Consider the following 26,709-nt stretch of genomic DNA (forward strand, 5'->3'; position numbering starts at 1 on the left):
ACTTTCCGGCCTATGCTATTGTACTTTATCATTCACAGGTGAAACTTTCCGGCCTATGCTATTGTACTTTATCATTCACAGGTGAAACTTTCCGGCCTATGCTATTGTACTTTATCATTCACAGGTGAAACTCAAAACAAGGGATCAGTGGACAACAGCGTTTACATGTCATACATCAAAAGTGGAGGCAACAGTCTTACAATGGCATTACTTTTCGGTTTGTTCATTGCCGCGCAGATATTTTATTCCAGTGCGGATATTTGGCTTAAAGAATGGTAAGTTACACTAATGTAGGCAGGAGTTTTACAATGTACAGGCGTAATGCTTAATTGTGTCGGTTCCTGACGTAGCTGCGTAGAGTGACAGTTTACGTAAAAGTTATTTATTTATTTATTTATTTATTTATTTATTTATTTATTTATTTTTGGCATAGCTACAGAATACAAACTGTGAAGACGCTTAAAGTTAACATGCATTATAATAGGAGTAAATTTGTATTCCTATGACAGCCACGCACGGCATTTGCATAATAAATAAGTACTTACAAATTAACAGGTTATTAAACATAATATAAAAAAAAATTAAAATTTGCACTTAAAAACAATAGCAAAAAATCATGTTACACATATATAAAAACATGAGATTCTTAAATATCCAACATATTCAGCTTCTCCTTACAAATATTTAAATAAGTATAGCGACTATGGGAGAATAAGTCCAAATCTTTAGAAAAGTTGTTATGAGCTCTAAACATGCGAAAAATAGGATCATTATATGAGACATTGTTAGTGGTACATGGCAAAGAAAAAGTTATTTGAGTACGTTTACTGCCAATCTTAAACATTACGTCGCGTACATTATGTCGCGCTGCACACGTGATTATTTCAACAAGATTTCTCTGACGATATTAAATAACAAGATGATCTTTTTTCAAACTCGGATATTATATACTGCGATTATGAGGAGATGGCAAAACTTTCTATTTATTTTAAAATTTTTGTCAAGGGTGTTAATTTGGATGAAAGTAATCTTTAAGAATAAGTAAAAACCAGTGTGTAAATATGAAGGAAATGTGACGTGTAATCAGCCTGCAAAATTAAGGCGACGAAATGGCTTGTCTATTCATTTCAATTATCAATGATTTTCTCATAACATCATTTGACTATTTTTTGACGGATACGAACGAATCGTGCGCCTGATGGTAAATTACACACCTGTTCATAACAGTTGCAGTGCACTCAAGGCTGTAAATCACAAAGGTCTGAGGGGCATTGCCACTGCGCCCGTCGCCCTGTGACATAAGTTGACAAGTCCCATGTGCCTGTAATTTCACCAGCACCTTCACCCTTCAAAACCGGAACGCAGTAATGCTAACATTACTGCTTGGCGGCAGATATAAGCAAGGTGGCAGTACTTCCCTGGACGAACTCTTTCACAACGAACTCTACTGCTGCTAAAACTAATTTGGTGGGCGCTTTTTCCATCAACTTGCTATTGAACATCGTCAGAAAAATCTCGTTGAAATTATCCCACGTGGAGTGCGACATAACAGTTAAGTAAACTGTCACCCCTCCCGCATCGCGTAGCTACTTTGGGAACTGACTGACTTAATCGGTAGGCGATAACTAACTAGTATTAAAAATAACTAGCTAATCTGTTCCAGGGTAAACATAGAAGAGGCGAACAGTGCAGCGGCCGCCGCAGCGACGAACGCCTCCGTAGTACCACCAGGTAATTTATCTTCATTGTCAAATGTTACTCGACACTTTTAGGTACGTTTAATTCAATTGAATTCTCTATTGCATTGACCTAAGAGTTGATACTACCTCAGCTCGGATTCAATTTTTTCACGTACTATAATCGTCACCGAATAAGAGGCCAAATTTGACACTTGTCATCGTGACGCGAATAGGGATGTGGACTAATCATATCAGATTATACGGTTTTCAGAAATCGATACAAAGTTTTGAGGGATTGTGATTGCTTAGATTATTTTTCGGTTCATTCTTGTTCAAGGCCAAATCGTGCTATTCTGTTAAAAGTAATTCATTTACAGATTTCCTTGCAATTCTGTAGCCAGTCCTCTTATTTTCGTAAAATTGTCCCACATTCCGATGAATTGTATCCAATTCTTTTAATTTTGATGAATATTCATAAATGGTTTATTACGAAAATTTAGTGTAAATAAGTATATTCATCGATAAAACAACTACATAGAAAGATTAAATTACCAAGAAACCAAGGATTTCATAAAATTTAAATTATTTGGCTGGGAATAATAAGTTGGAAGTTGTAAATTATAAATTTATATGCAATAGTCAGAAATGTAATATAAATAATTTTTTAATACACACCTATTTTTATATAATATTATAGTTTTAATATTTAATAAGTCAATATTTTTTTCCAAGAAATCGAAGTGACTTGGTGAAATTTAAATTATTATTACTATTATTAAAAAAAATAGTCATCTTTTTTTTAAAATAATCTTTTTGTCATATAATGTTTCAATAAAATTTATGTATTTTTTTAAACTCAATTATGCAAATATTTTTTTGTTTATTGTTTCGTTGATCGCATTCTAAGTTACGTACTACCGCCTACTTTAGCTGTCAAATTTGGCCTCTTATTTGGTGACGACTATAATGTGGATCATTTGGTCGGGTCGAGCGGCAGGGTCCACTGGCTTTGTTTCAGATTTTTTTTTCAAACGATATTACAGCCATTTGAAGAATGTAAATCGTATACTTACGTGTTCTATTTAGTTCAGATGATATATAAAAAAAATGGTATATGTAAAAGATTGGTATATGTATCGAGGTAGGTTTGTGGTTTTTTTCTATCTTGAAAATTTTTAGAAATCGTGTTATCACATCTTATAGTAATAATCCGTATGTATCCTCTATTTTACTTTATATTTTTTCCAAAGTTATTGATTCTACACTTTCACTGTTTACAGAATCAACCAAAATCATTTGAGGTTGTATATTTATACTCTTAATGTTACATAAGATGGAAAAGGCTTAACGAAAAGTTAACAGCGTGTTATGGACCCTGTAATGCACTGTAAATCGTATTTGGAGAGAGGAGGTTTTCATCATCATCACCCGTTTATACAATCTACTGCTTGGAACGGGTCTCAGTCGGGAGGTCTGGTCTGGCAAGCAGTTGGTTTGAATCCGGCAGAATCGAATGAATTTTTCTTTGTGTTTCTTAGGTCGACCTTTGTATTTATTTTTTTATTTTGTTTTTATTAATAATCATAACTTTTTATGAAAAAAATACTGGCCTCAAAAGTTCGTGGAGTTACATCTATTTGCCAAGTTTTATTGAAATCGGTTACCGGAAAGTGCGCGAAACCGGATTCATACCCTAATTTGCCACCCTTAGAGATGGTATATTTTCTTCAAATTTAATAAGGACCAATACTGAGACCCTTTTTCCAGCAAAAAAAGAATCATCAAAATCGGTTCACAAATGCTGGAGTTATCATATATAACGCGCACACTCATAGCCCCGCACTACGGAAACCCTGTGCCGCGGCTGCCATGGACAAATTACACCCAAACTCACGAGAGAAATAAATGTGAAGGCCATACAGTTATTTCTCGCATACGTATGTCACTCACTCGGCTAGGGCCCATTGAAGCTATTGAACTTGGCAATCGAACCTGGGAGCTCTTCGTGGCACTCCAGCTTGGTAACCATTCGTCCATAGAGGCAGTTAACATATATGCAAAAAAAATACAGACGGATTAAGAACCTCCTCCTTTTTTGTCGATAAGGTCGACGTTGGAACATGCACACGCTTCCGGTACTCATTCAGTGGACCCTAAACCACTGAAAATCTGCGTCAGTCTTTCATCGAGTATGTTATAACCAGAAATAGAGACGATCATTTAATTTGTTTGTAAACTATTCTGCTAAATCATTACAATGGCAACTGCGCTCCGATTGGCCAGCTCGAATTCGAAACAATTGACGGGATTCGTCCATTGTTTCATTTCAAGTCGAGTTTAACTTGAGTTATGCTATAATGGATGAATATTGCAGAATTATATATTTAATATATAATTACCGATGAAATGTGATTCCGTTTATTTGTAATTAGATGTTTTGCTGTTTTCCCAGACCACCGAATAGAACAGCACGGCATTGTTAGAGATATTATCTTTATTACAATAAATACAGAAGGTATTGGTCAGTTGCTGGCACTGTACTATTTCAGCTTTCTAATTTGTGATTTCAGCGCAAACGAGAGTTGATATTTAAAAGTGATATAAGTCCCATTTGCGTGATGAGTTGCCAGGGATGGATGGCCTATATTTCGTGTGTATTTCTGGTTATATACTCGATGCAGTCTTTACTCGGCGGTGACATTAGTTGAGTGGATCCTATTCCATACGCCATAGTCGTACACATGACGTTTCTTTCAATTGAGTTGACCGTTAAAAATATAATATGTTTGCTAAGTTTTTACTTTTGTTATTTTCTTTTTTACTTTTGCTTTGTGTTTTTTTATTTCTTTCTGTATATTTCTGTGAAGTGGCATTGTAATAAATCAATTCTATTCTATTCTATTTATCTTGCAGAATACCTTCAATAATAACATCAAATAGTTTAACTTCAATAATTTTTTTTTCCGGATTTAAATCGCGTATATTTGTTGTTGTAGTTGTAGTGTCGCGTATGTAGTAGTGGAAAAAATAGGGTGGTTTGCATTAATATTAGACATAACTGGTTGAAGAATGTACCAACTCAGTCAACCGTGACCATGAGACCTGTAAAGGGCCCGAAACGTCGGTTTTTTTGAAAAAACAAATATACGCGATTTAAATCCGGAAAAATAGTTTCATTTCCTATGTGTAACAATCGCGAAAACCTAAGAAATCGATATTCAATAAATAATTTTGTATTTTTTCTCTTTACAGAGTTCGAGAACCTCCCCTCTAATAAGTTCGGTCTGACACGCGAGCAATGCGTGTACATATACGGAGGCCTCATAGCTATATGCGTTGTCTTCACTTGTCAAAAGTTAGTTGTCTTCTACAGCATGTGCATTAGGGCTTCAACGAGGCTACATAATAATATGTTCAGGTTTGTATGCACCTTATTATATTTTTTTAACTCACTTATAAAATTAATCGAATCAATAAAATGCTACCGCTAGCAATGTCGTGTCATGTGTTTGTTGTATCAGAGACATTTCCAAACATGTCAAATGTCAGTCTTAAAAAAAAATCACTAACCAAATCGTTTTTCATTGTCATTTTTAGTCAAAAATTAAAGAGATCAAACTATAGATCAGCATAGATAATTATCGGACGTATATCGGATAATTATCAAAGATAATCTCAGTACAGAGTACCAAAAAACCGAACTCAAAATTAATTCATCTCCTAGCTTGCCACCATTAGAAGTGGATTATTTTCTTCAAATTTAAAGTACCCTCTTTCCAACAAAAAAGAATCATCAAAATTGGTTGACAAATCGGCGAGTTATCGCGTAACATACATACAAAAATACATACAGTCGACTTGATAACCTCCTCCTTTTTTTGAATTCGGTTAAAAGTAGATATCTTGTTAATTTCAAACCCTGCTACTAACGCCATCTAGCAGTACGCGATGGAACTAAATGTTCGGATAATCGTGTTATAGTTACAAAACTTTTTTTTCTTCTATAGAGGCGTAACAAACGCACCGATGTGGTTCTTCCACCACAACCCTTCAGGCAGAATATTGAACAGGTTCTCAAAGGACATGGGGCAAGTCGACACACTATTGCCAGTTGCTCTAGTCGATTGTTTAGGGGTAAGTTATTGTTATCCCAAATATCCCATTAAAGATAAAGATAAATTTACTTCAATATAACTTAATCTAATACAAGACATAAAGCTATTATAGTGTTAAAATAAGAAAGGAACCTAAATATTAGTAGCAGCAGAGCTCCTTGTGAAAGGGTTCGTCCAGGGAAGTACACCTTACCTATTTTTGCCGCCAAGCAGTAATGTCAGCGTTACTGTGTTCCGGTTTTGAAGGGTAAGGGTGCTGGTGAAATTACAGGCACTTGAGACTTGTCAGCTTACGTCTCAGGGTGACGGGCACAGTGGCAGTGCCCCACAGATCTTTGCGATTTAAAGCTCTGAGTGGCACTGCAAGTTTTATGGACAGACGTGTAGCTTACCATCAAGCTCACGACTTGTTCGTCCCGTCACTTGATATTATAAAAAGAAACCTAAGTTATACAATCTTCATAGTAAAGCGAACCTAATGTGTAATAGCGATGACTGAACTAACTAAATGTATACCTGTATTTTGGGCATCCTTTTTGTGCAAATTTCCTTATATTACAGTTTAAAAACCGATTTTCTATATTCAACAATTAAAGAATTGGTAGTTATTCTGTTTCATTGTAAGTTTTACTCTTAAGCCAGAATTTGACGGTCTTTTTACATCCTATTCAATTTATGGCGAAATAATGCAAAGTGGAATTTAATTTAAAGTAAAGGAATGTATTTATTTACTTATTTCAACTTAATTGCAGTACAAATGGCGGACTTAATGCCATTAGGCATTCTCTACCAGTCAACTTAAGAGCTTAAAATAATTAACAGGGGTGCATAACATGATAATTAAAACAGATACGAAGAAGTTCATGAATAATTATGATATGTAGTTTAAACACAATATAAATATAACACATAATATTATATGACTAACTATATACTTATATAAGCAATCTATATACACATAAATACATAATATATAATACATACACATATGTATTTAATATACATATTTATATATAACAATGTCAGACTAATGGGATGTAGATTGAGACTCCAATATGTTATCGCGGACTAATTGCTTGAAAGCTAGCTTATTCGGCGCTTTTTCAATATAAATACTATAATAAGTAGAGCGTTCCAGAGTCGTATTGCCTGAAGAGTAAATGAGTTAGAAAGAAAACCAGTACGGTGAGGAGGAATTAAAAGAGTGAATTTGCTGTCTGAGCGAAGATTGCGATTGTGGGATGCATCTAAATATTGAAATGTATGAAGAAAGCAAAAGAATCTATGCGAATGTGCTGTGCGGAGTTGTGTACGAGATGAAAACGTATTAAGTCGTCTGTGGTTGGTTGTTGGTCATTACAACAAAAACAACTAATTCTTTTATTATAATATCGATATATTTTCAGTTACAACACTATTGTAATAGCAGTGCGATTGCTATTACAATAGTGTTGTAACTGAAAATATGTGAAATTCAAGATTGTAAAAAACTAATGACGGAACGAACAAGACGTGCGCCTGGTGGTAAGCAACACGCCTATCCATAACAGTTGTAGTGCCACTCGGAGCTTTATAAAGACCCAAGGGGCACTGCCACTGCGCCCGACAGCCTGAGACATAAGTTGACAAGTCCCACGTGCCTGTAATTTCACCAACACCCTTACCGTTCAAAACCGGAACACGGTAATGGTGACATTACTGCCTGGCGGCAGAAATAGGTAAGGTGGTACACACACGGTACTTCCCTGGGCGAACTCTTTCACAAGGAGCTCTACTGCCTGTGTGTTTATTATTATAAAAATGGGAAGCAGAAGGCGAAAAAGTTTAATAATAACCTCGTTTCACATACCTTTTTTCAGTTCTTCCTAGAGGTAGTGTCAATTCTAATCGTTGTGTGCCTGATCAACTGGTGGCTGATGCTCCCGACCGGGGTGGTCACAACGTTGCTGTTTTTACTCAGAGGCTTATTTTTGAATACTAGTAGGGAATTGAAACGAATTGAAGCAATTGGTGAGTGGTTTCGTATATTGTTGTAAAGAAAAAATTGCTACTTAGCAATGAAGTAACCTGTTGTACATTTGACATAAATTACAAAAAATTTCTGTATTTATAGTAAGTAATAAAGATAATAATCTCTAACAATGGTGTGGTCTCTAACTAATGTTCCATTCGGTGGTGTGGGAGAAACAGCAAAACATCTATTACAAAACAAACGGAATCACAGCCCATAATTTCATCGGTAATTAAATATGTAATTTTTCAATTTTCGTCCATTATAGCAAAGCTCAAGTTAAACTGGTCGATTTGAAGTAAAACAATTGACGACACCCGTCATTTGGTTCGAATTCGAGCTGGCCAATCGGAGCGCAATTGTCACCGTAATGATTTGGCATAATAGTTTTTAATCAAATTAAATGACATTTCGTCTGTATTTCTAGTTATTTACTCGATGCCTAAAAGGCACGCTGGAATAATTTACAAACCTTCCAGAAACAGACTGTAAGCGGAAAAGTCTGCTCAGCTGTTATTTTTAAAATATCATTTTGATAAAATTCTAGAACGATTAGTATAGGCAGTTTGATTGTTCTCATGCAGATTTATTCTTTTATTGATAAATGCGTCGATCATTATAAAAGTGGTGTAAGTCCAACAAATATTTTTTGCTTAAAAGTATCACATCTAGTCATATATTTCATTATAAAAGTGAAGCAACTCCAACAATTGCACTAACATCCCATAGATGGCATTACTAGTTTACTCAGAGAACTAAAATTACTACACATTAATTTGCTAAAAGCTCATTATTTCAAAATTTAATTACAAGGACATAATTCCCTTTTATACGACACAAATGTCACAAAACCATTTAAATAATATTTTATCACAATGCCAAAGAAAATAGAAAGTTTTTCATAGAAAGTCCCATGTGCCCGTAATTTCACCAGCACCCTTACCCTTCAAAACCGGAACACAGTAATGCTGACATTACTGCTTGGCGGCAGAAATAGGTAAGAGGGCAGTGCTTCGCGAAAATCCAAGTGCCTACCCTATAATAGCCTATTAAATCTGACTAATAAAACTAAGCACTCACTCAGAGAGGTGAAAGAACGTTGCCCGCCGCGTGCGGAACCAAATATTGGGGTTGTACAAGGATTGTAATGTAAATGAAAGACTTGTCTGAGCGCTTGCACTGTCGGAGATACACTCAGCGGTTGGCACTTGTCGCGTAACCTCCAGTCAGTGAAAACCGGAACACAGTAATGCTCGCATTACTGCTTGACGGCTGATATAGGTCACTTCCCGGGACGAACTCTTTCACAATGGACTCTACCGCTACTAAACGTCAAATTTTTTTCCCCAGCTCGTTCCCAATCACTAAACCACTGTGCGGCTACAGTATCTGGACTGACGACGATACGTTCCACTCGGGAACTGCAACGCACACTGGTCCGAGAGTTCGACAAACTGCAGGACCTTCATAGCTCGTCATGGAGCCTTGTACTAAATACGAATAGAGCGTTTGGATTTTGGATGGACATGGTGTGCTGCTTGTATTTGGCGTTTGTAACGTTCAGCTTCTTTCTATTCGCTGACGGTAAGTTTGTATTTTAGTAAATTACTTTTTTAGGGTTACCTATCAGAAGTCCGAAATGACATTTTCCAGAAATAACTTTTGCTCGAATTTTCATAACCTCGAAAATAATTTTGAGAGGAAATGTTTTTTCTTTTAAACTTTTTCTTTTTGTCGCTGGGAAATGCGTTGCGCATACCGCTCGGCTCGGGGGAGCATCGAGCGACTATGTGAGACTCGCGGTTCAGCGGTGGCAGCGGTTCACTCCACCGCTGTAGAGTCGTCTCTCCAGGATCCGCTTGCGCATACTACTGGGACATCTCGGCGGATGGCCCGCATGGAGCGGGCCCAGTCTTTTGTAGGGTGCCCCGGGCACCCTTAGTCTTGGTGGAAGGGGTCCCCCGACCCCAACCTACAGCGGGGGAAGAAGGCGGGCGTACTGCCTCCTTCGTCTCCCCGGCCTACGTCTTCGAAGCGGGTCAGAAAAGGGGTCGTCCTCTCTGGAGTACTCCGCAGCCTCCTTCTGCGAGATTACGCTTTCGCAAAAAGATACCATAGCCTCTCAGCACCTCTCGCTGTCGAGCATTGCGCCCACGATTGTAGGCAGCGAAAGATCTCCTCCCACTATGGCAGTCAAGGGACTCCGTCAGGGTGTGCCACGCCGTGTCGATGGGTGCGCCGCATTCTTTCGTTTAAGCCTAAATTAACCTAACCTAATCGGGTCTTTGCGATAAACATCCAACATATCCTAAAAGAACAACGGTTTCGTTATAATTCGGTTTTCGGTGTAATGAAAATCCGAACAAACGTTATTTCGGAAACAAAATTCGAGTTTGTGATAGGTTACTCTTTTCTAGTCTGTCTTTTTTAACCGACTTTAAAAAAAGGAGGAGGTTCTCAATTCGCCTGTATGTTCATTTTTTGTATGTATATTACGCGATAACTCCAATAATGAGAACCTTTTTTTTTTGTTTGATGATTCTTTTTTCTTGGAAGGAGGGTACCTCAGATGTGGTCCAATTTAAATTTGAAGAAACTATTCCACCTCTAAGGGTGGCAAACTTTATTTATTTTATTATGTACTCTGTACTGTTTTTTTTGTGTTTTTGTTGCCGGCAGCAAGCAGCTAGTGTTTGCAGGCGATATATTCTATCTATCGAACTATTGAATATTCGTCACGCTTGTGCAATAAATAGCTATACTTGTTTGATTTGAAACGTCATCGTTCATTCAAATGTTGGGCACAGGTTAATTTGAATTGTCAATTCTTATATGTTCATACATATCTTACCTATTTCTGCCGCCAAGCAGTAATGCAAGCATTACGACGTTCCGGTTTGGAAGGTTAAGGGTGCTTATGAAATTACAGGCACAATGAGACTTGTCAACTTATGTCTCAGGGTGACGGACGCAGTGGCAGCATCCTTCTTTATTAATGCTTGATATTACAAAACGAATACTAATTCGAGAGATAATTCGCGACACCGTTGTCGCCAATTGTACCTATCTACCGACCAGAGAGATAGTGTTTTCCGGAAAGGCTACGGGCTCGACGGCAAGACCAGGGTACGGCGAGCGTCCGGGCCAAGCCCTCCGCCAGTTATACGTCTTCACGGACGTCTCTGGCGGACCCGGACTTGGGTATGGACTCGCTGGGATTTGTGGTTAGCTGCAGGGACGAACACGTTCGTCTGCCTCGGTAGGGTGTGACCGGGGCGAGGAGGCGCCCGGGGCCCGTGAGTTGCCCTTTAAGTCTGTGGCTATGTCCGGACATTGCCACAGAACACTGCCAACTGGCATCTCCGGCACTAGCCCGGAGAGCTAGTAGAGGATGGAGGAGGAGAGCTAGTTGAGCTAGACATCTTCCGGTCCCTCCGGCCGTAATCTGGGAACTGGAGAGCGCCGTTCATTCGGCGTCGGGAAGTGAGCGTGACTTACAGCTCCGCCACCAATGAGAAGATTTGGTAGTGGACTCAGAGTCGACGGCTCAACGGTGGCAACCGCTAGTTGTGCAATGTGCAACGGGAAGTGAGCGTGCCTACAGCTCCGGTACCTATCTGGAAAATACGGTACGGTACGGTACGTGCACCCGGGACAGCTCACCCAAGGCACTAACTAACCTCTCGAAGAACCGGATGAAGCCAACTTACAGAGATCTGTGATAACCCTGTACACTGGCTGATCCGGGGTCAGATCTTGAACATTATAAGGTTCCTGTGCGCGCACAGGTCATAGTGCCCTTCCCGCATAAGAGGTTGATAGGGAGGTGCACTATAAACAAAACTTATGTAGAATGATATGGGACTGCCCCTACAAATAACAGTACTACGGCACTTTCACTGTGTCAGCCACCCTGAGACATAAGTTGTGAAGTCCCATGTGCCTGACCCTCACCCTCACCCTGACTCTTCAAAACTGAAATGCAGTAATGCTCACATTACTTCTAGGCGGCAGACATAAGGTGGCAAGTACTTCCCTGGACGAGTACTTCCGGTGGCAAGTACTTCTCTTTCACAATGATCTTTACTGTAACTAAATTTATAATCTCTTCTCCAGGTACAATGGGCGGCAATGTAGGTCTAGCAATAACACAAGTTATAGGCCTAGTCGGCATGTGCCAATACGGGATGAGGCAGACGGCTGAAGTCGAGAACCAGATGACTTCCGTAAGTTTACTATTGACATCTGTGCCACCATTTTAGATTTCACTAAAATCTAAGATCGTCTCTGTGACAGTTTATAAAAAAATCTACAAAATATAACCTTATAATTATTAATACAAAGATTGAACACTCAGAAAAAATCCTACGATCCAGTCTTTGTATTAATAATTATAACAAACTAGTGGAGTAATTTATCTGGGGCTGGTAGCTGTAAAGGTATCTAACTGGGTGACGAAGTATCATAGATTTCTCATAGATGTTCCCTAGCGTTCTTGCTCGTTCTTCTCAGAGAGGTCAGCGTAGTGAACGAGCAGTAGCTTAAAAAGTAGCTTAAAGAAATGACGTTTTCGAGTGTAAAAAATTTATCAATGGAATAAATGATTATGCGACTTTGACTTTAATTTTGATGGCGCTACGGCTAAAAAGTCGTTGAAAAACCAAATACAAAAGATACGACGCAAGCACATGGAAAAATTCGTGAGGTCCGGTGTTTCGTTCCGTGGCTTAGTTGGTATAGCGTCTGCCACAGTATGCTAGAAGACATCGGTTCGAATTAATAATTATAGCAAACTAGTGGAGTAATTTCACATAAAAATAATTGAATATCAATTCAATAAAAATTTAAAAATACCTTATTTATTGAAATTATATTGTAACATAACTCCACTAGTTTTTGTTATGATTATGATCAAATACAGAAAAATTTCGTCGACCCAGTGGAACTTGAAACTGCGTCTTTGCTGCACCGTAGCATTGCTCTTTACCAACTGAGCTACCGGTCTCGTTACATATCTCATGAAATTTTTCCATGTGCCCATTGAAAATCTTTCATTTTGGTTTTTTAACGACTTTTTGCTGTAGCGCCATCTGCGAAAAATCTACGAAAGTCATACAGTCATCAGTGTAATTAATTATATACAAACAGCTGTTTTTAACCGACTTCAAAAAAAGGAGTTTTTGTATGTATGTTACGCGATAACTCCAGCATTTGTGAACCGATTCTAATGATTCTTTGTTACCTCATATGTGGTTCTATTTAAATTTGAAGACAATATTCCACTTCTAAGCGTGGCAAACCAGGAGATGAATGGTTTTGAGGTCGGTATTTTTACTTCTCTGTTTTATTGCCATGTCTAATTATAATGAAATACAATTTCATAACAAAAAGTTTGGCCGCGGGTTCGCATCTCTCGGTTTGACCCTCGGAAAACGTGCGAAGTCCCAATTTACATTGGGCAAGCGGGACTATGGGTCTGAATGAGTTCATGATAATGATGGTAACGGTGATAAAACTGTATGATACTTTCAGGTGGAAAGAATATTAGAATACACAAATCTACCTGCAGAAAAACCAGTGGACGTGAATGAATTAGCGTTAAAGCAGAATCATCCTAATGTGGACTTTCCGAAGTGGCCTACTAAAGGTAATTATTGAAAAAAGAACAATTCCTGAACTCCCAGACTTACTAATATATCGCACTACTATTACAATAGTGTTATAACTCAAAATATGTGAAATTCAAGATTATACCATTGTTGAACGTAAAATTTGTTTCTCTACAGGTCAATAAAACAATCGTTAGAATCATTGACTTACAAATAAATGGACGACGGGTCTAATACAAAAACCACGAAAAAATGTCCCAAGTCAACCTATTTAAACGTAGTGACATGTAAAGGAATATGAAAAAGCTAAAACGTTGAATTTAGATTGTAATGTCATCGCAGTACTGTCTAATTTTGCTTGCTTCGCTGTCAGAAGAAACAAACGAAGACTAAAGCGTGAATGACGTATACGATTTTAACGCTCTATAAGTTCGGACACTTTTTGGCGCGGACCCGACGTCCATATAATTGTAAGTCAATGGTTAGAATATTGTAAAAAACAAATAATAGATGTCTACTTAACTACTTAACTCAAAATGAGACATGCTTTATGTGAGCTAGTTCTGGCTAAAATAGTCCTTGTTCTAAAATATGAAATAATTTTTTATTTTTTATTTTTAAATATGTATATTTTTGGCAGGTAGGAAATAACCTATACATAAATTTACACAGATCTTTCAAGGGAAGCGAGTAATTCGTTTTTCGTCGGTTCTGAGAAAATACACTTTTTGAGTTAATATACTATTGTATTTTTATCTCTTCAATCCCGAAGGTTGGCCGTCAGGTTCCGGTATTTGTCCATATCAGCAGCTAATTGGAACAGCTGTTCTGCGGAGGCATTGTCTGATTTTCCGCAGCGGAGGTCGACTCCCGGATTTTCCGCAGCCACGATTTCTTTTTTCGCCCAGCGCCTCTCTTTCCCTGCACATCCGTTTACGACAGCACAGAACTTTCCTTATTTTGTTAAAAGAGTTTCGAGCAATTTCTAACTGGGTCTTGATTCCCTGGTCAGATTCCCATGCTTCATTTACTCGAAGTCCCCAAATATTTGTACGTAACACCTACTTACATGAAAACTTGCCAGATTTATTTTATAATATTCATCATGACGTTTGTAAGGCTTCAATCCGCTAACCGCTTCTTGAAAGTTGTGGCTTAATTATTTTTTAATTTCAGGTGAAATTATATTCGAAGACGTGTCCCTGGAATACGAGAAACCGCCCAGGAAAGACCAACCAATTCCCAACCCTATTACAGGGCCGGTCACTACAGAATTGAAAGAATCTACGTTTGCTATAAAAGGGGTCAGTTTTGGTGTTCGTCCCGCTGAAAAGGTAGCCGTAGTTGGAAGAACCGGGGCTGGAAAGAGCAGTCTAATAGCTGCACTATTCAGGTGAGTTATAAAATCATAAATATATAAGTAATAGAAAAGAATAGGAACCACGCGGGGACACACTTTCACCATAAGCAATATATATGTATATATATATATATATATATATAAAAGCAATATATATATATATATATATATACACACATATATATATTGCTTATGGTGATATATGTCATAAATTACACTCGCATAGATATATCAGAAGCAATAGTGCAAAGCGTAGTCATCTGGGATTTGTGATAACAATTTCGTTTTCGCATTCTTATTAAAATTTAATTTAGATAAATTATTTTCGTCAACATTGACATCATTATATATGACAGGTATTAAGTAAATTCTAGTTCTTTGACCAAAGTAATTTGTAGTTCTAGGTGCAATATATTCTTTATTGTTAACAGTTATAGAATGTTCAGCACAATTCTTAAACTCATGCCTTCTGTATTCTTCCAAAGCTAATAATAGTTTGAATTTTTCTTGAACTGGCAATACATTACAAATCGAGAATAATTTCACATAGTTTTGGCCACATTTTTCCGTTACATTTTTATTCACCAACAATTTCAAGTACCTTATTTGTAGTTGCTTAATTTGTTCTAAATAAGCTATAAACGTACACGCAAAGATTCAGGAAGCGCGTAATACACAGCATATAAAGTAGCCATTTTTGACAATAAATTTAAGTTGAATTTACCTAAAGTCAGTCTAAATTTAGAACAGACATTCTCCACATGCAACTTCCATGAAAATTTGCTATCTATTCTTAACCCCAAATACTTAAAGTTATCTACTAATTCTATTGTATTACAATTGGCGGCTGTGGCGTATGCAAAAGGATCCCATTCAGCTCAGCTCACAACCAAGACTAAGCTGTGACGCTGGTTTTCAATGGGCCCTAGCCGAGTGACTGACATACGTATGCGAGAAATAACTGTATGGCCTACAGTTATTTCTCTCGTGAGTTTGGGTGTAATTTGTGATTGTCTATGTGTGTGTCCATGGCACCCGTGATACAGGGTTTCTCAGTGTGTGCGCGTTATAAAAAAAACTATTCATTTAAAAACTAAATTAAATACATATGTCAATCCACAACGCAGGCTTCGTTAGGAAGACACAAATGTAAACCTGCAACAGGCATCGTCACGTAAAAATTAATAATGCAATTCGTCATACTTGACCATTTTTATCCAACTATTACAATGATAAAGGACCGCTCTGAATCTTGGCTAGTTCAAATGTCCCCATAACACTGACGGCATTACCGCGCTGAATGGTCAACGAAATTTGTTGCACCAAGTAAGATCCATAGCGTGGATCAATAATTTAAATACTTTGACATAATAATAGATTTTAATCTAATAATGAAAACCACAATTTATAGTAATTTTTATGGTGGACAAATATATGTGATATATGACCATGTATTTACCATACACCAAATTGTTTGATACCGCAAAAGCGCACAAATATACATTTTCATTTCATTCCTCCAAAGGCCCAGTGTATATACATCAAAGTATACATAATATGTATTATAGTAGTGGCGGAAATGAAGAATCGAAGAGACGAACAAGCACTTTTAACCTCAAGCCGTTTGTGCACTGACTGAGACTACACAAATCTAAAAAACTCGGACCTACTTCGGATGTCGTGCACTAAATCCGAGATTCGAATCCGAGAAAATACAAATCGCTTGTACACCTAGAGATAAAGTGATCCCTGTGACATTTCGTACCGTCATTTTTCGGATTCATAATTAGTTACATATTTGGTTGCTTATTTACAGATTAAGCAAAATAACAGGTAAAATAACAGTAGACGAGTTATGCGCGGACGAAACTGGGCTGCCCGCATGGCGGTCGCGGTTGTGCGCCTTGCCGCAACGGCCTGCGTTGTTTGCTGCTTCATTAAGGGAAAATCTCGACCCGGAGAACAAATATAGTGATGCACAGATATATGCAGCTTTAGAACAGGTAACATAATATAGACGTATAGCATTAAAAGTTTTAATGTGTCACTTACAACCCAAAGTGTATACTTTAAATGTGTCACTTATAATATAACCCCAAAGTGTAAACTTTGAATGTGTCACTTATAATCCCAAAGTGTATACTTTAAATATGTCTCTTACAGCCCCAAAGTGTAACTTATGCGCTAAAAGTGTAATACCCAATGGAAAAAATTAACTTTAGCATATTAGCTATAAAGGTTGTGATTACGTGTCAGGTCACTCGGCCAGTGTTGTTCGATGCTATAATTACACTTATTGATTATGTGGCACTTAACCCGACAAAGTGTTGCTTACAGCACAAAAGTGTCATTTACAATCTTAAAAGTGTCAATTACTAAATTAAAAGTTTAAAAACAAAAAAAAATTTGGTGTACAGGTAGAACTCCGAGATATGGTAGCTAACCTTCCAGCGGGATTAAGCACCAAAGTGGGTGACGGTGGCGGCAATCTATCATCTGGTCAACGCCAACTGGTCTGCCTTGCTCGAGCGGCGCTAGCGGGCTGTAAAGTTCTTATCTTGGATGAAGCGACAGCCAATGTTGATACTGAGTAAGTAGGCTCAAATATATGGTTTACTGCTAGGTATAGGTCTATTATCAAAAGAGGGCTCTGATGAGCCCTTATCACCGTTTAGAGCATTGACTTACAAATAAATGGACGACGGGTCTAATACACAAACCACGAAAAAAATGTCCCAAGTCAACCTATTTAAACGTAGTGACATGTAAAGGAATATGAAAAAGCTAAAACGTTACATTTAAATTGTAATGTCATCGCAGTACTGTCTAATTTTGCTTGCTTCGCTGTCAGTCGAACAAACGAAGACTAAAGCGTGAATGACGCTCTGTATACGATTTTAACGCCCTATAAGTTCGGACACTTTTTAGCGCGGACCCGACGTCCATATAATTGTAAGTCAATGCTTTAGAGTAATCTATTTAATCATTTTTATATTTGTATGAAAGTAAAATCTTACGTATCATTTAATGGCACGGAACAAAAGTTGTTGTTTATGATGTTATTAATCAACCCCTGCAAGGCTGTTAGTATTTTATTAACTTTTTATATTAAAAAAAAGACCTCAAAAGTGCGTGGATTTACATCGATTTGCCAAGTTTTATTGCAATCGGTTACCGAAAAGTGCGCGAAACCGGATTCATCCCCTAGTTTGCCACCCTTAGAGGTGGAATATTTTCTTCAAATTTACTACTCTCCAACAAAAAAAAATATCAGAATCAGTTCACAAATGCCGGCGTAATTGCGTAACATACAACGTACAAAAAATACAGTCTAATTGAGAACCTCCTCCTTTTTAATAAGTCGATTAAAAATCATCCTGTATAGGTATCAAGGTATCATAAACAAGATGTTTTCTCTTTTTAGAACTGACAAGCATATCCAGCAAACAATTCGCAACAAATTCGCCGATTCCACGGTGCTCACGATCGCGCATAGACTCAACACCGTTATGGATTACGACCGAGTCATTGTTATGGACAAGTGAGTTATTGTTACATAATCACAAATTAATTTTCATCACACTTGCTCGTACACAGGCAAAGTCGACCGTAATGTCCTAAATTATGCCCACGGGCTTTTTCATTACATTATCGCACTACAGATTTTCTACATCAAGATAAAAAGCTTTTATACTCGTTACAGGTCCCACGGTCACGGTTGTGACCATGGGACCAGTAAAAGGCCCAAAACGTTGGTTTGTTTGAAGAAACAAATCGACCCCTCCTACGTAAAGTGTCTTATGTCAAAATTGCCAAGTTTACAGGGGAGCGTTTTAAAGTTCTGAATTCACTGAAAGAGTGATATATCATCTAACCGATATCTAGGATTTTCTAATACTCTATGTGCGTAACGAGCTTTGCCGAATAAAACTGATCTAATAGTTGGCATCAAATTAAAAAACAATACAAGCTGTAATATAGAAATATTCATGCGTTTTTATTTTATGTAAACGTTAATTTTCATAGTTAATTATGTCACAGTACTCTGAAAATGTCATATGTAAGAAGTATTGTGAACTGGCAATCGGTACTATCTCAATTTTGACAACTTTACAGGATGAAGAAAAAATTGTTTGCGCCATTTATACGACTCCTTCTACGTAAAGTATCGTATGTCGAAATTGCCAAGTTTGCAGGGGAGCGTTTTAAAGTTCTCCGTTTTATTTGGCAAAGCTCGTTACTCACATACAGTGATCATCTAATAGATCATCTAACCGATATCTAGGATTTTATAATACGTAAAGTCACGTGTTATGTTCATTGCTGTGAATTCAGAAATTTAAAACGCTTACCTGTAAACTTGGCAATTTCGACATACGATGCTTTACGCCGGAGGGGTCGATACATACGCGATTTAAATCCAGAAAAATAGTTTCATTTCCTATGTATATTTTACTAAATTTATTTTGAATTTCCTTTTGAAAATGATTTCAGAGGCCGCATAGCCGAAAGTGGTCATCCGTACGAGCTTCTCACACAGCCGAAATCTGACCAGGTCAAACGATCCGCGACCGTTCTGTCCAAGAGTCAGGTTAGTGTAAAATAATTGAATATCTTCGATTCTTTACATTTCAAGAGTATAATAGACTCAAATCAAAAAAATATCGTAATGGTTTTCACGGGCCCTGTACTCTCGTTCTCTGTCCGAAACAATTACAAATTACACCAAAACTCATGAGAGAAATAAATGTGGGCCATATAAATATTTCTCCCAATCCGGGTATCGAATCTAGGGTCGATTTAGAACCTTACGATAATTCAGTTGTCGACGAATTCGATTTGATATCGTACATTTTTTATTCACAACACCCGAATCGAACGTCAAACTGACGTTTTCGAAACCGAACCGAAATGACGTCACACCCGTACGATTACTCGAACTTCTCGATCGGCATAGATTGCAAACGTTCTTCAGAACACAGTTACCGAACGTCCTATTGTTTACAAAGCAAGAATGTACTATGGAAATCTTATTATTTGTAAATAAAATCTGGATTTTGTTTAATTTTATTAATTTATTTTAATGCAAGACTTAATGCATTCGTATATTTTTGGTCTTTAAAGTCTTAAAAAATGTATGTATAAGAATTTTCATTTATCTTATAATTTATTTCACCGACTAACTCCGTAAACGATGATGGATAACGATATCGTATCCGAATCGATCGTTTAACTCGAACGTTCAGAATAGATCGGGAAGCACCTTTCGATTCGAGAACGATATTCAATCGAACGATTCACTGAAAAAATCGAAGAGTTCTGGATCGAGGTCCAGGTTAGAACCATCCGAAAATCCCCACCTGAACAAATTGCCCTTGCTTCGACCAACCTGAGTCCGAAGCCTATTCAAAGACGTCCAGATCGGCCGTGGCAATTCGTGTCCAGGACGAAGACTCTCACAAGGCGGGACAAACGTAGATGGTTATACTCTTTCACGCCAAAGGTTGCATCTCGCCTGAGTCGGCTCAGTACTCAGAGGTCTGAAGTGAAGTGTTGTGTGCAATTAAATTTAAAGAACGGTTTAAATATTTTTTATATTAACCTTTTCAGGCTCCTTTGGCAACACCAGATAGCTTCAACATAGAGTCCGGATCAAGAACAGAGGACCATAATGAGACCCTTGTTTTGTCACGAGACAGAATAAGAACGTACTCCAATAGGTGGGTGTCACTTCTTCACTTAGGTCTAGACCATAGTTTTCTAAAGTGGTCCCTACCGCCTCCCAGTGGACGCTGAAGTGCCCTAGGGAAGTGTCCAGGGTGTGCTACCGCATTTGAAAACCCTGAATTATCTATATAAATATTTTTTTTTGTTGTGATTTCTTGTGTAAGTTAATATAAAAATACGTGATTTAAATTTTTTTTTGGTGGTGGGGGTCGACATTTTTTTATCTTACCTAAGTGGTGAGCTCAAAAGTTTGGGACCCTATGGTCTAGATTTTAGAGCATAGGGCCACAATAGCACCTAATACTTCCTGGAAACTCCACTTACAACGTTATGTGCATCCTAAAAAGGCCACATCTGCAAAATTTTCCGGAGCGATGTTTAGACTCTACGAACTAACTTATTATTCGATAAGTTTTTGAGAAACTTTGTGAGAAACGCCGTCTCCTAAATTTGAAAACGTCGTAACTCCATTTCTGCACGAAATCTCTTATTTACTTACTCTTTAAACGCAATATCGGGCAATTAAAGATTAAAATATAAATTCTAGACCCTTTTTTCGTTATAAAATAAGGGTATAATCCTAGTTTCTCATATAATTATTTCTAGAAATTCTGTTTTTTCTATGATTATTAACACGACCATGCTGCACCGTAGCATTGCTCCTACCAACTGAGCCACAGGTCAAGTTACCGAGCTATCGAAATTCTCCTATGTGTTTTTGTTATAAACCTTTGTACTGGCTTTCGGATTTCGTCGCCGCTTTTTTATGTATCTGACCTTGATGTGATATGATCTTATAATGATATATCTGATGAGTAATAACAAAACTAGTGTAGTTACTTCACAAAAATAATCAATAAAACCTTTGGTTTTTTTTCTGTTTTCAAGTTCACACTAAAGGAGGTTTACGTGTTTAGTCGACATTATGAAAGTTTCTTCACTCAGCCTTTACAGCTAACCGACAAGAGATGTCGCTATATTAATTGCATTATTTGTTTTGTCGAATATCATGATATTTTTACAACCACGATATTCATATTATTATTTTGTGAAAACACTTCACTAAATCAAGTCTTTTTTTGTATATAGATCAGAAATGAGCGAGCCAGAGCCAGCCGGCACTGGAATATTCAAGACACTCGTCGAACAAACTGGCCCAGAAACAGCCAGGATTCTGCACCAAATGGCTGAGGAGGTAAATTATATTAGTAAAAATACTATTACCAGGTTAAATCATATTTTAGTAACAGTAGAGCTCCTAGAAAGAAAGAGTTCGTCCAGGGAAGTACTGCCACATTACCTATTTCTGCCGCCAAGCAGTAATGTGAGCATTACTGCGTTCCGGTTTGGAAGGGTAAGGGTGCTGGTGAAATTACAGGCACATGCGACTTGCCAACTTATGTCTCAGAGTGACGGGCGCTGTGGTAGTGCCCCTGAGATCTTTGTAATTTAAAGCTCTGCGTGGCACTTCAACTGTCATGGACAGGCGTGTAGCTTATCATCAGGCGTCCGTCCCGTCACTTGATATTATAAAATAATAATAATAATAAGGCAGTGGGTAGCGCTCTTATCTGTATTTATTATATATAAAAACGATGCACTGATTTACATCACGGGAACTGCGACGTAAGTAAATACTTAAAACAGGAACTCAAGCGATGGCCGTTTTGACGTTTGTCCGTCAATCAAGTTTCGTATTAATTCATAACTACGTTGAAGGAGCTAATTGCTGTACATTGTAGTGAATAGTGACTTGCAGTAAAATTTATAGAATTTATAATTTTACTACACAACTCCGCATTTGTTTTTCGAAATCTAACACGATCGTCACTTATAGGATCGCTGGCCACGTTTTTAGTTTCGTTTTATTAAAACTTTATAATCAGCTACCCCTTGCAATACTAGTTTTAAATCTAAAAACTTACATATGCGAATCGCATTTGATTATATTTTTTTCGATAATGAATTCAGATTTGACCTAATTATATTGTAATCTGCCAAAACGGCCATCGAACCAGTGTTAAACGCGGACTCTCGAATACTAACTATAGTGACAGACATAACGTTAATACGAGGAATAAAAATAAACTAGCTGTTCTTGATAGTCGTCTTCACAAATTCATTTAAGGGGCATTGTATACGCTTCTATAACAAGATTCCGGTTGATATTCAGAATTTACCATTCCCGAGGTTTAAAACTATAGTGAAACAAAAACTTTATACTAAAGGGTATTATACAACTTCTGCGCACTTGGATGACAAAAATCCGTGGTAGTAACCTGTTTAGCTCATGGAGATAGTCTCGATATCTGATGTTCGAAAGCAAAAAACTATATTGCAAATGTTGAATGTGTACAAGTGTTATTTACAAAGAGCAACCCCTAGAGTTTCTTGCTCATTGTTATCAGGGAAATCTGCCTTACGAATGAGCGGTACAGTTCAACCAATGTGACGATTTCAAGTGTAATAATGCTTACCTTTGAAATAAAGATTATTTTTATTTTTTAACTGGGGTGCGCCAGAGTGCGGGTCGGTGATCACGCATGTCACAAGTTACAGTCGTTTCGTTATTACCATATTTGGTCATGAAAAAGTGATATTTTGACAAAACAGGGTCGATGGCGAGAAGCGCCATCTACACTCGGAAAGACTAATCTAGTCACTCGAGGATAGAGGTGGGCATTTAAATGAAAATCACTTTAAAAAAGTTTTCTTTTTAAAATAAACGCTTTGGCATGGTTTCAATGTAAACGTAAGCGTTAACAACGTACTTATGTTTCAAGTTCTGCCATCTATGTTTCCTAAACAAATTAATTCGTCAATGTGGAGAATAATTTTATAAATAAAAATAAATCTCGAGTTTTACAAATAAACTTACTTATCTTGAAACCTTTAGTGGTCTACTCTTGCGTTTCGATATCAACACAACGTTACAGGCTTTTTTTAACATAAATATCTACGCGCTTAAACGTGTTTCTAAACGATTTTGTAAGGTTCAAATTAAAAAGCATTACGACATCTCTTACGTAAAGTATCATATGTCGAAATTGCCAAGTTTACAGGGGAGCGTTTTAAAGTTTTGAATTAACTGAAATGAGCACGACACGTGACTAATAGATTGTAAAATGATAAAATAAATTGTGGTTGTTCATCTAACCGATATCTAGGATTTTATAATACTCTATGTGAGTAACGACTACTGCCTAATAAAACAGTTTTATGCTTAATTCAGTGAATTCAAAACTTTAAAACGCTCCCCCGTAAACTTGGTAATTTGGACATACGGTACTTTACGTGAGAGAGGTCCATTAAAGTGAAAAGCTTTTTTAAAAAGCCCGTTTTAACGTCAAAAACGAGCATTTTTTCCCATCTCTATTCGAGAATGGGTGGTCATCGCGATACTGGGTAGGACGCTTTCGAGTACGCTTCGGGCGCACTAGATGGGGTTACACGCTATAGTACTTGCCGAGGCCTTCCTTTCTCAAACTCGTATCTTATAAAGATAGATTATTCAGGATATGACAAAACTTTATATTTATTTTTCTTATCAAGGGTGTTAATTTGGATGCATTACTTTAAGAATAGGTAAAAGCCAGCGTCATGAAATCATCCTGTAAATATGTATATACAATGCATTTTTTGCATTTCAGTTACTTTGTTTTTTAAGATTCGAGTTTGACAAAGGAAGGCGACGTTATCTCTACCTGCCTCAACGGCCACGGAGAAGTCCCGGGTTTGATTCCCGGGCCCGGAGAAACATTTGAATTGCCTATTTTTATTTCTCTCGTGTGTTCGAGGAATTTGTGGTTATCTATGTATGTGTCCGTGGCACCAGCTGTACAGGGTCACCCTAGTGCGAGGCTATGAGTTTTATTGTTATTATTCACACAACCAGATCGACAATTTTGTAAACCTACCAAATATATCTCCCATCATTGGAATGTGTACTGTTGGGTAATTTTTCGAAAAATTTATAATAGTGGAGATTACTCCGGAAAAATTTGTGAAAAATTGGAAAATAATAATTTGAAAACCTCATATTATGTTTTACGCTTAGATATATTTTTGGAAGTTTTATTTAGCGTGAATTATTAAAAAGAATATATAATTGAAAGCAATTTAGAATAAAACGAGATTTAAAATGATTGAACAACAGGGAAAAGAGAATGACAGTTAATAAAAAAATTGTAATTACAGACACATACAGTGCTTCTATTTTCTCAATTTTACTCGGCAATCATCGGATTTCCGAATGCACACGCATTTTAATTTCCATGCCCATTAATTATTATATTTAAAATTTATAATAATTTGACAACGTACATTAGATACCTGCAAAACTATTTCCCTATTTTTAATAACATTTACTTCCATGTCAATAAGCAAGTTAACAAAAATAGAAATTGACTGAAGTGTGCCTCTTTTATGTAACTAAAAATGAATATTTTTCCGGTTATTAATCATTTCAATTCTGTCCGTATCCGAATGCATTTCTTTCTGACGTAGCTATGTTAATATGTTTGCCATCGATGGAATAATCACGCTGTAAATTACTATCGTGCCTGTGACTTTAGCGGCGTTCCTCCCATTGTATAATAACTAAAAAATGTAATAGCAAATCTATATACTTCCTAGTCGACTGAAAGCGTCCAGTCTGTACCAAAGGCAACTGAATAAAACCCGACGACAGACGAAGTTTGCCGACGGACATTAAGAAAATAGAAGCACTGTACACAAGTAGTCCCACTTGTCAATTTATGTCTCAGGGTGACAGGCGCAGTGGTAATGCTCGTCACATCTTTTGCTATTTAAAGCTCTGAATGGCACTTGCAACTGTTATGGACAAGCTCAGGCGCACAACTTGTTCGGCCCGTCACTTGATATTGCAAATAATAATAATATTTTGTAATTTTGTTTTCAGAGCTACAACAAAATGCTAGAGAAGAAGACGGTTTAGAAGCAGTCAATTTATTAAAAAGGCTACGTTCCGAAAAGGCTAGTGACATTTGCGTCAGTTTACTTCAATACGAAACATCCGTTAATAGATTTTAAGAACGTTCTCAGCCTAGGACTACTTTAATGGGAATTACGATGCTGAATGATGCCTACACAATTATAATCGTTAGCATCAAATTGAAATACAATGCAAGCTGTAATATAGAAATATTCATGCGTTCTTATTTTATGTAAACGTTAATTTTCATAGCTAATTATGTCACAGTACGCTGAAAATGTCATATGTAAGAAGTATTGTGAACTGTCAATCGGTACTATCTCAATTTTGACAATTTTACAGGATGAAGAAAAAAATTGTTTGCGCCATTTATACGACTCCTCCGACGTAAAGTATCGTATGTCGAAATTGCCAAGTTTACAGGGGAGCGTTTTAAAGTTCTCCGTTTTATTTGGCAAAGCTCGTTACTCACATACAGTGATCATCTAATAGATCATCTAACCGATATCTAGGATTTTATAATACGTAAAGTCACGTGTTATGTTCGTTTCAGTGAATTCATAACTTTAAAACGGTTCCCTGTAAACTTGGCAATTTCGACATACGATGCTTTACGTCGGAGGGGTCGATATAGCATCTGGTTTATTTAAAAAATACGTATTTTTAAATATTTTTATTACACATGTATGTATGTACACTACGTATTTTTATTTTTTTTTCTTTACCTGTAAAGTAGTCAAAATTTAAATAGTACCGGTTGCCAATTCACAGTCGATACGTAAGAAGTATACGCAAATTGGAGGTGAAGGTGATAGATTGGCTAACTTCAGCGTCACTTTCACTTCCATTTAGATAATATTCAAAATGTTTTTAAAGAAGAAATAGTGACATTCTTAAATAATCAGTACTTAATACATTATTTACCTGATTAATGACAATATGTCATATATTGGATCAACTCGAGAGGATTGGTAATCGCCATACATCATCATGTAGTGCCTCTCCACTACTGGAAGCTGGCCGTCAGCTTGGAGAGCTCTTCCCTGTCCTGGGCCAAGCGAAACAGATTTTCTATGCTGGCAATATTGGTCCATTCCCGGAAGTTGCGCAACCACGACTTCTTCCTTCTTCCAGTACGTCGTTTACCCTCGATCTTGCCCATCATTATCAGTTGGTACTTTTCATGCCGTAGAACGTGTCCAAGATACGCAACTTTCCTTTTCTTGACGGTCTGCAAGAGTTCTCGGTCCCTCC

At 37.2% G+C, this 26,709-nt stretch overlaps 1 protein-coding gene across 2 annotated transcripts in view; it reads left to right on the plus strand.

Annotated features, from left to right (window-relative positions):
- The window catches only part of LOC113232184 (probable multidrug resistance-associated protein lethal(2)03659), a 47,589-nt gene extending 22,006 nt beyond the window's left edge, over nt 1–25,583 (plus strand). For both annotated transcript variants that reach the window (XM_026466825.1, XM_026466824.1), the window contains exons 14-29: nt 125–275; nt 1,664–1,731; nt 4,932–5,097; nt 5,687–5,813; nt 7,654–7,804; nt 9,156–9,389; nt 11,922–12,031; nt 13,338–13,452; nt 14,591–14,807; nt 16,591–16,777; nt 17,192–17,364; nt 18,199–18,315; nt 19,269–19,365; nt 20,385–20,494; nt 21,591–21,696; nt 25,423–25,583. In XM_026466825.1, coding sequence (XP_026322610.1) covers nt 125–275; nt 1,664–1,731; nt 4,932–5,097; nt 5,687–5,813; nt 7,654–7,804; nt 9,156–9,389; nt 11,922–12,031; nt 13,338–13,452; nt 14,591–14,807; nt 16,591–16,777; nt 17,192–17,364; nt 18,199–18,315; nt 19,269–19,365; nt 20,385–20,494; nt 21,591–21,696; nt 25,423–25,458 — 2,165 coding nt within the window. In that variant the 3' untranslated portion in view covers nt 25,459–25,583. The remainder of the gene's footprint in view (nt 1–124; nt 276–1,663; nt 1,732–4,931; nt 5,098–5,686; nt 5,814–7,653; nt 7,805–9,155; nt 9,390–11,921; nt 12,032–13,337; nt 13,453–14,590; nt 14,808–16,590; nt 16,778–17,191; nt 17,365–18,198; nt 18,316–19,268; nt 19,366–20,384; nt 20,495–21,590; nt 21,697–25,422) is intronic.
- The last annotated feature ends 1,126 nt before the right edge of the window (nt 25,584–26,709 follow it).

This window comes from Hyposmocoma kahamanoa, unplaced genomic scaffold (assembly GCF_003589595.1).
Source record: "Hyposmocoma kahamanoa isolate Upper Pololo Valley unplaced genomic scaffold, ASM358959v1 67, whole genome shotgun sequence".
Lineage (NCBI taxonomy): Eukaryota > Metazoa > Arthropoda > Insecta > Lepidoptera > Cosmopterigidae > Hyposmocoma > Hyposmocoma kahamanoa.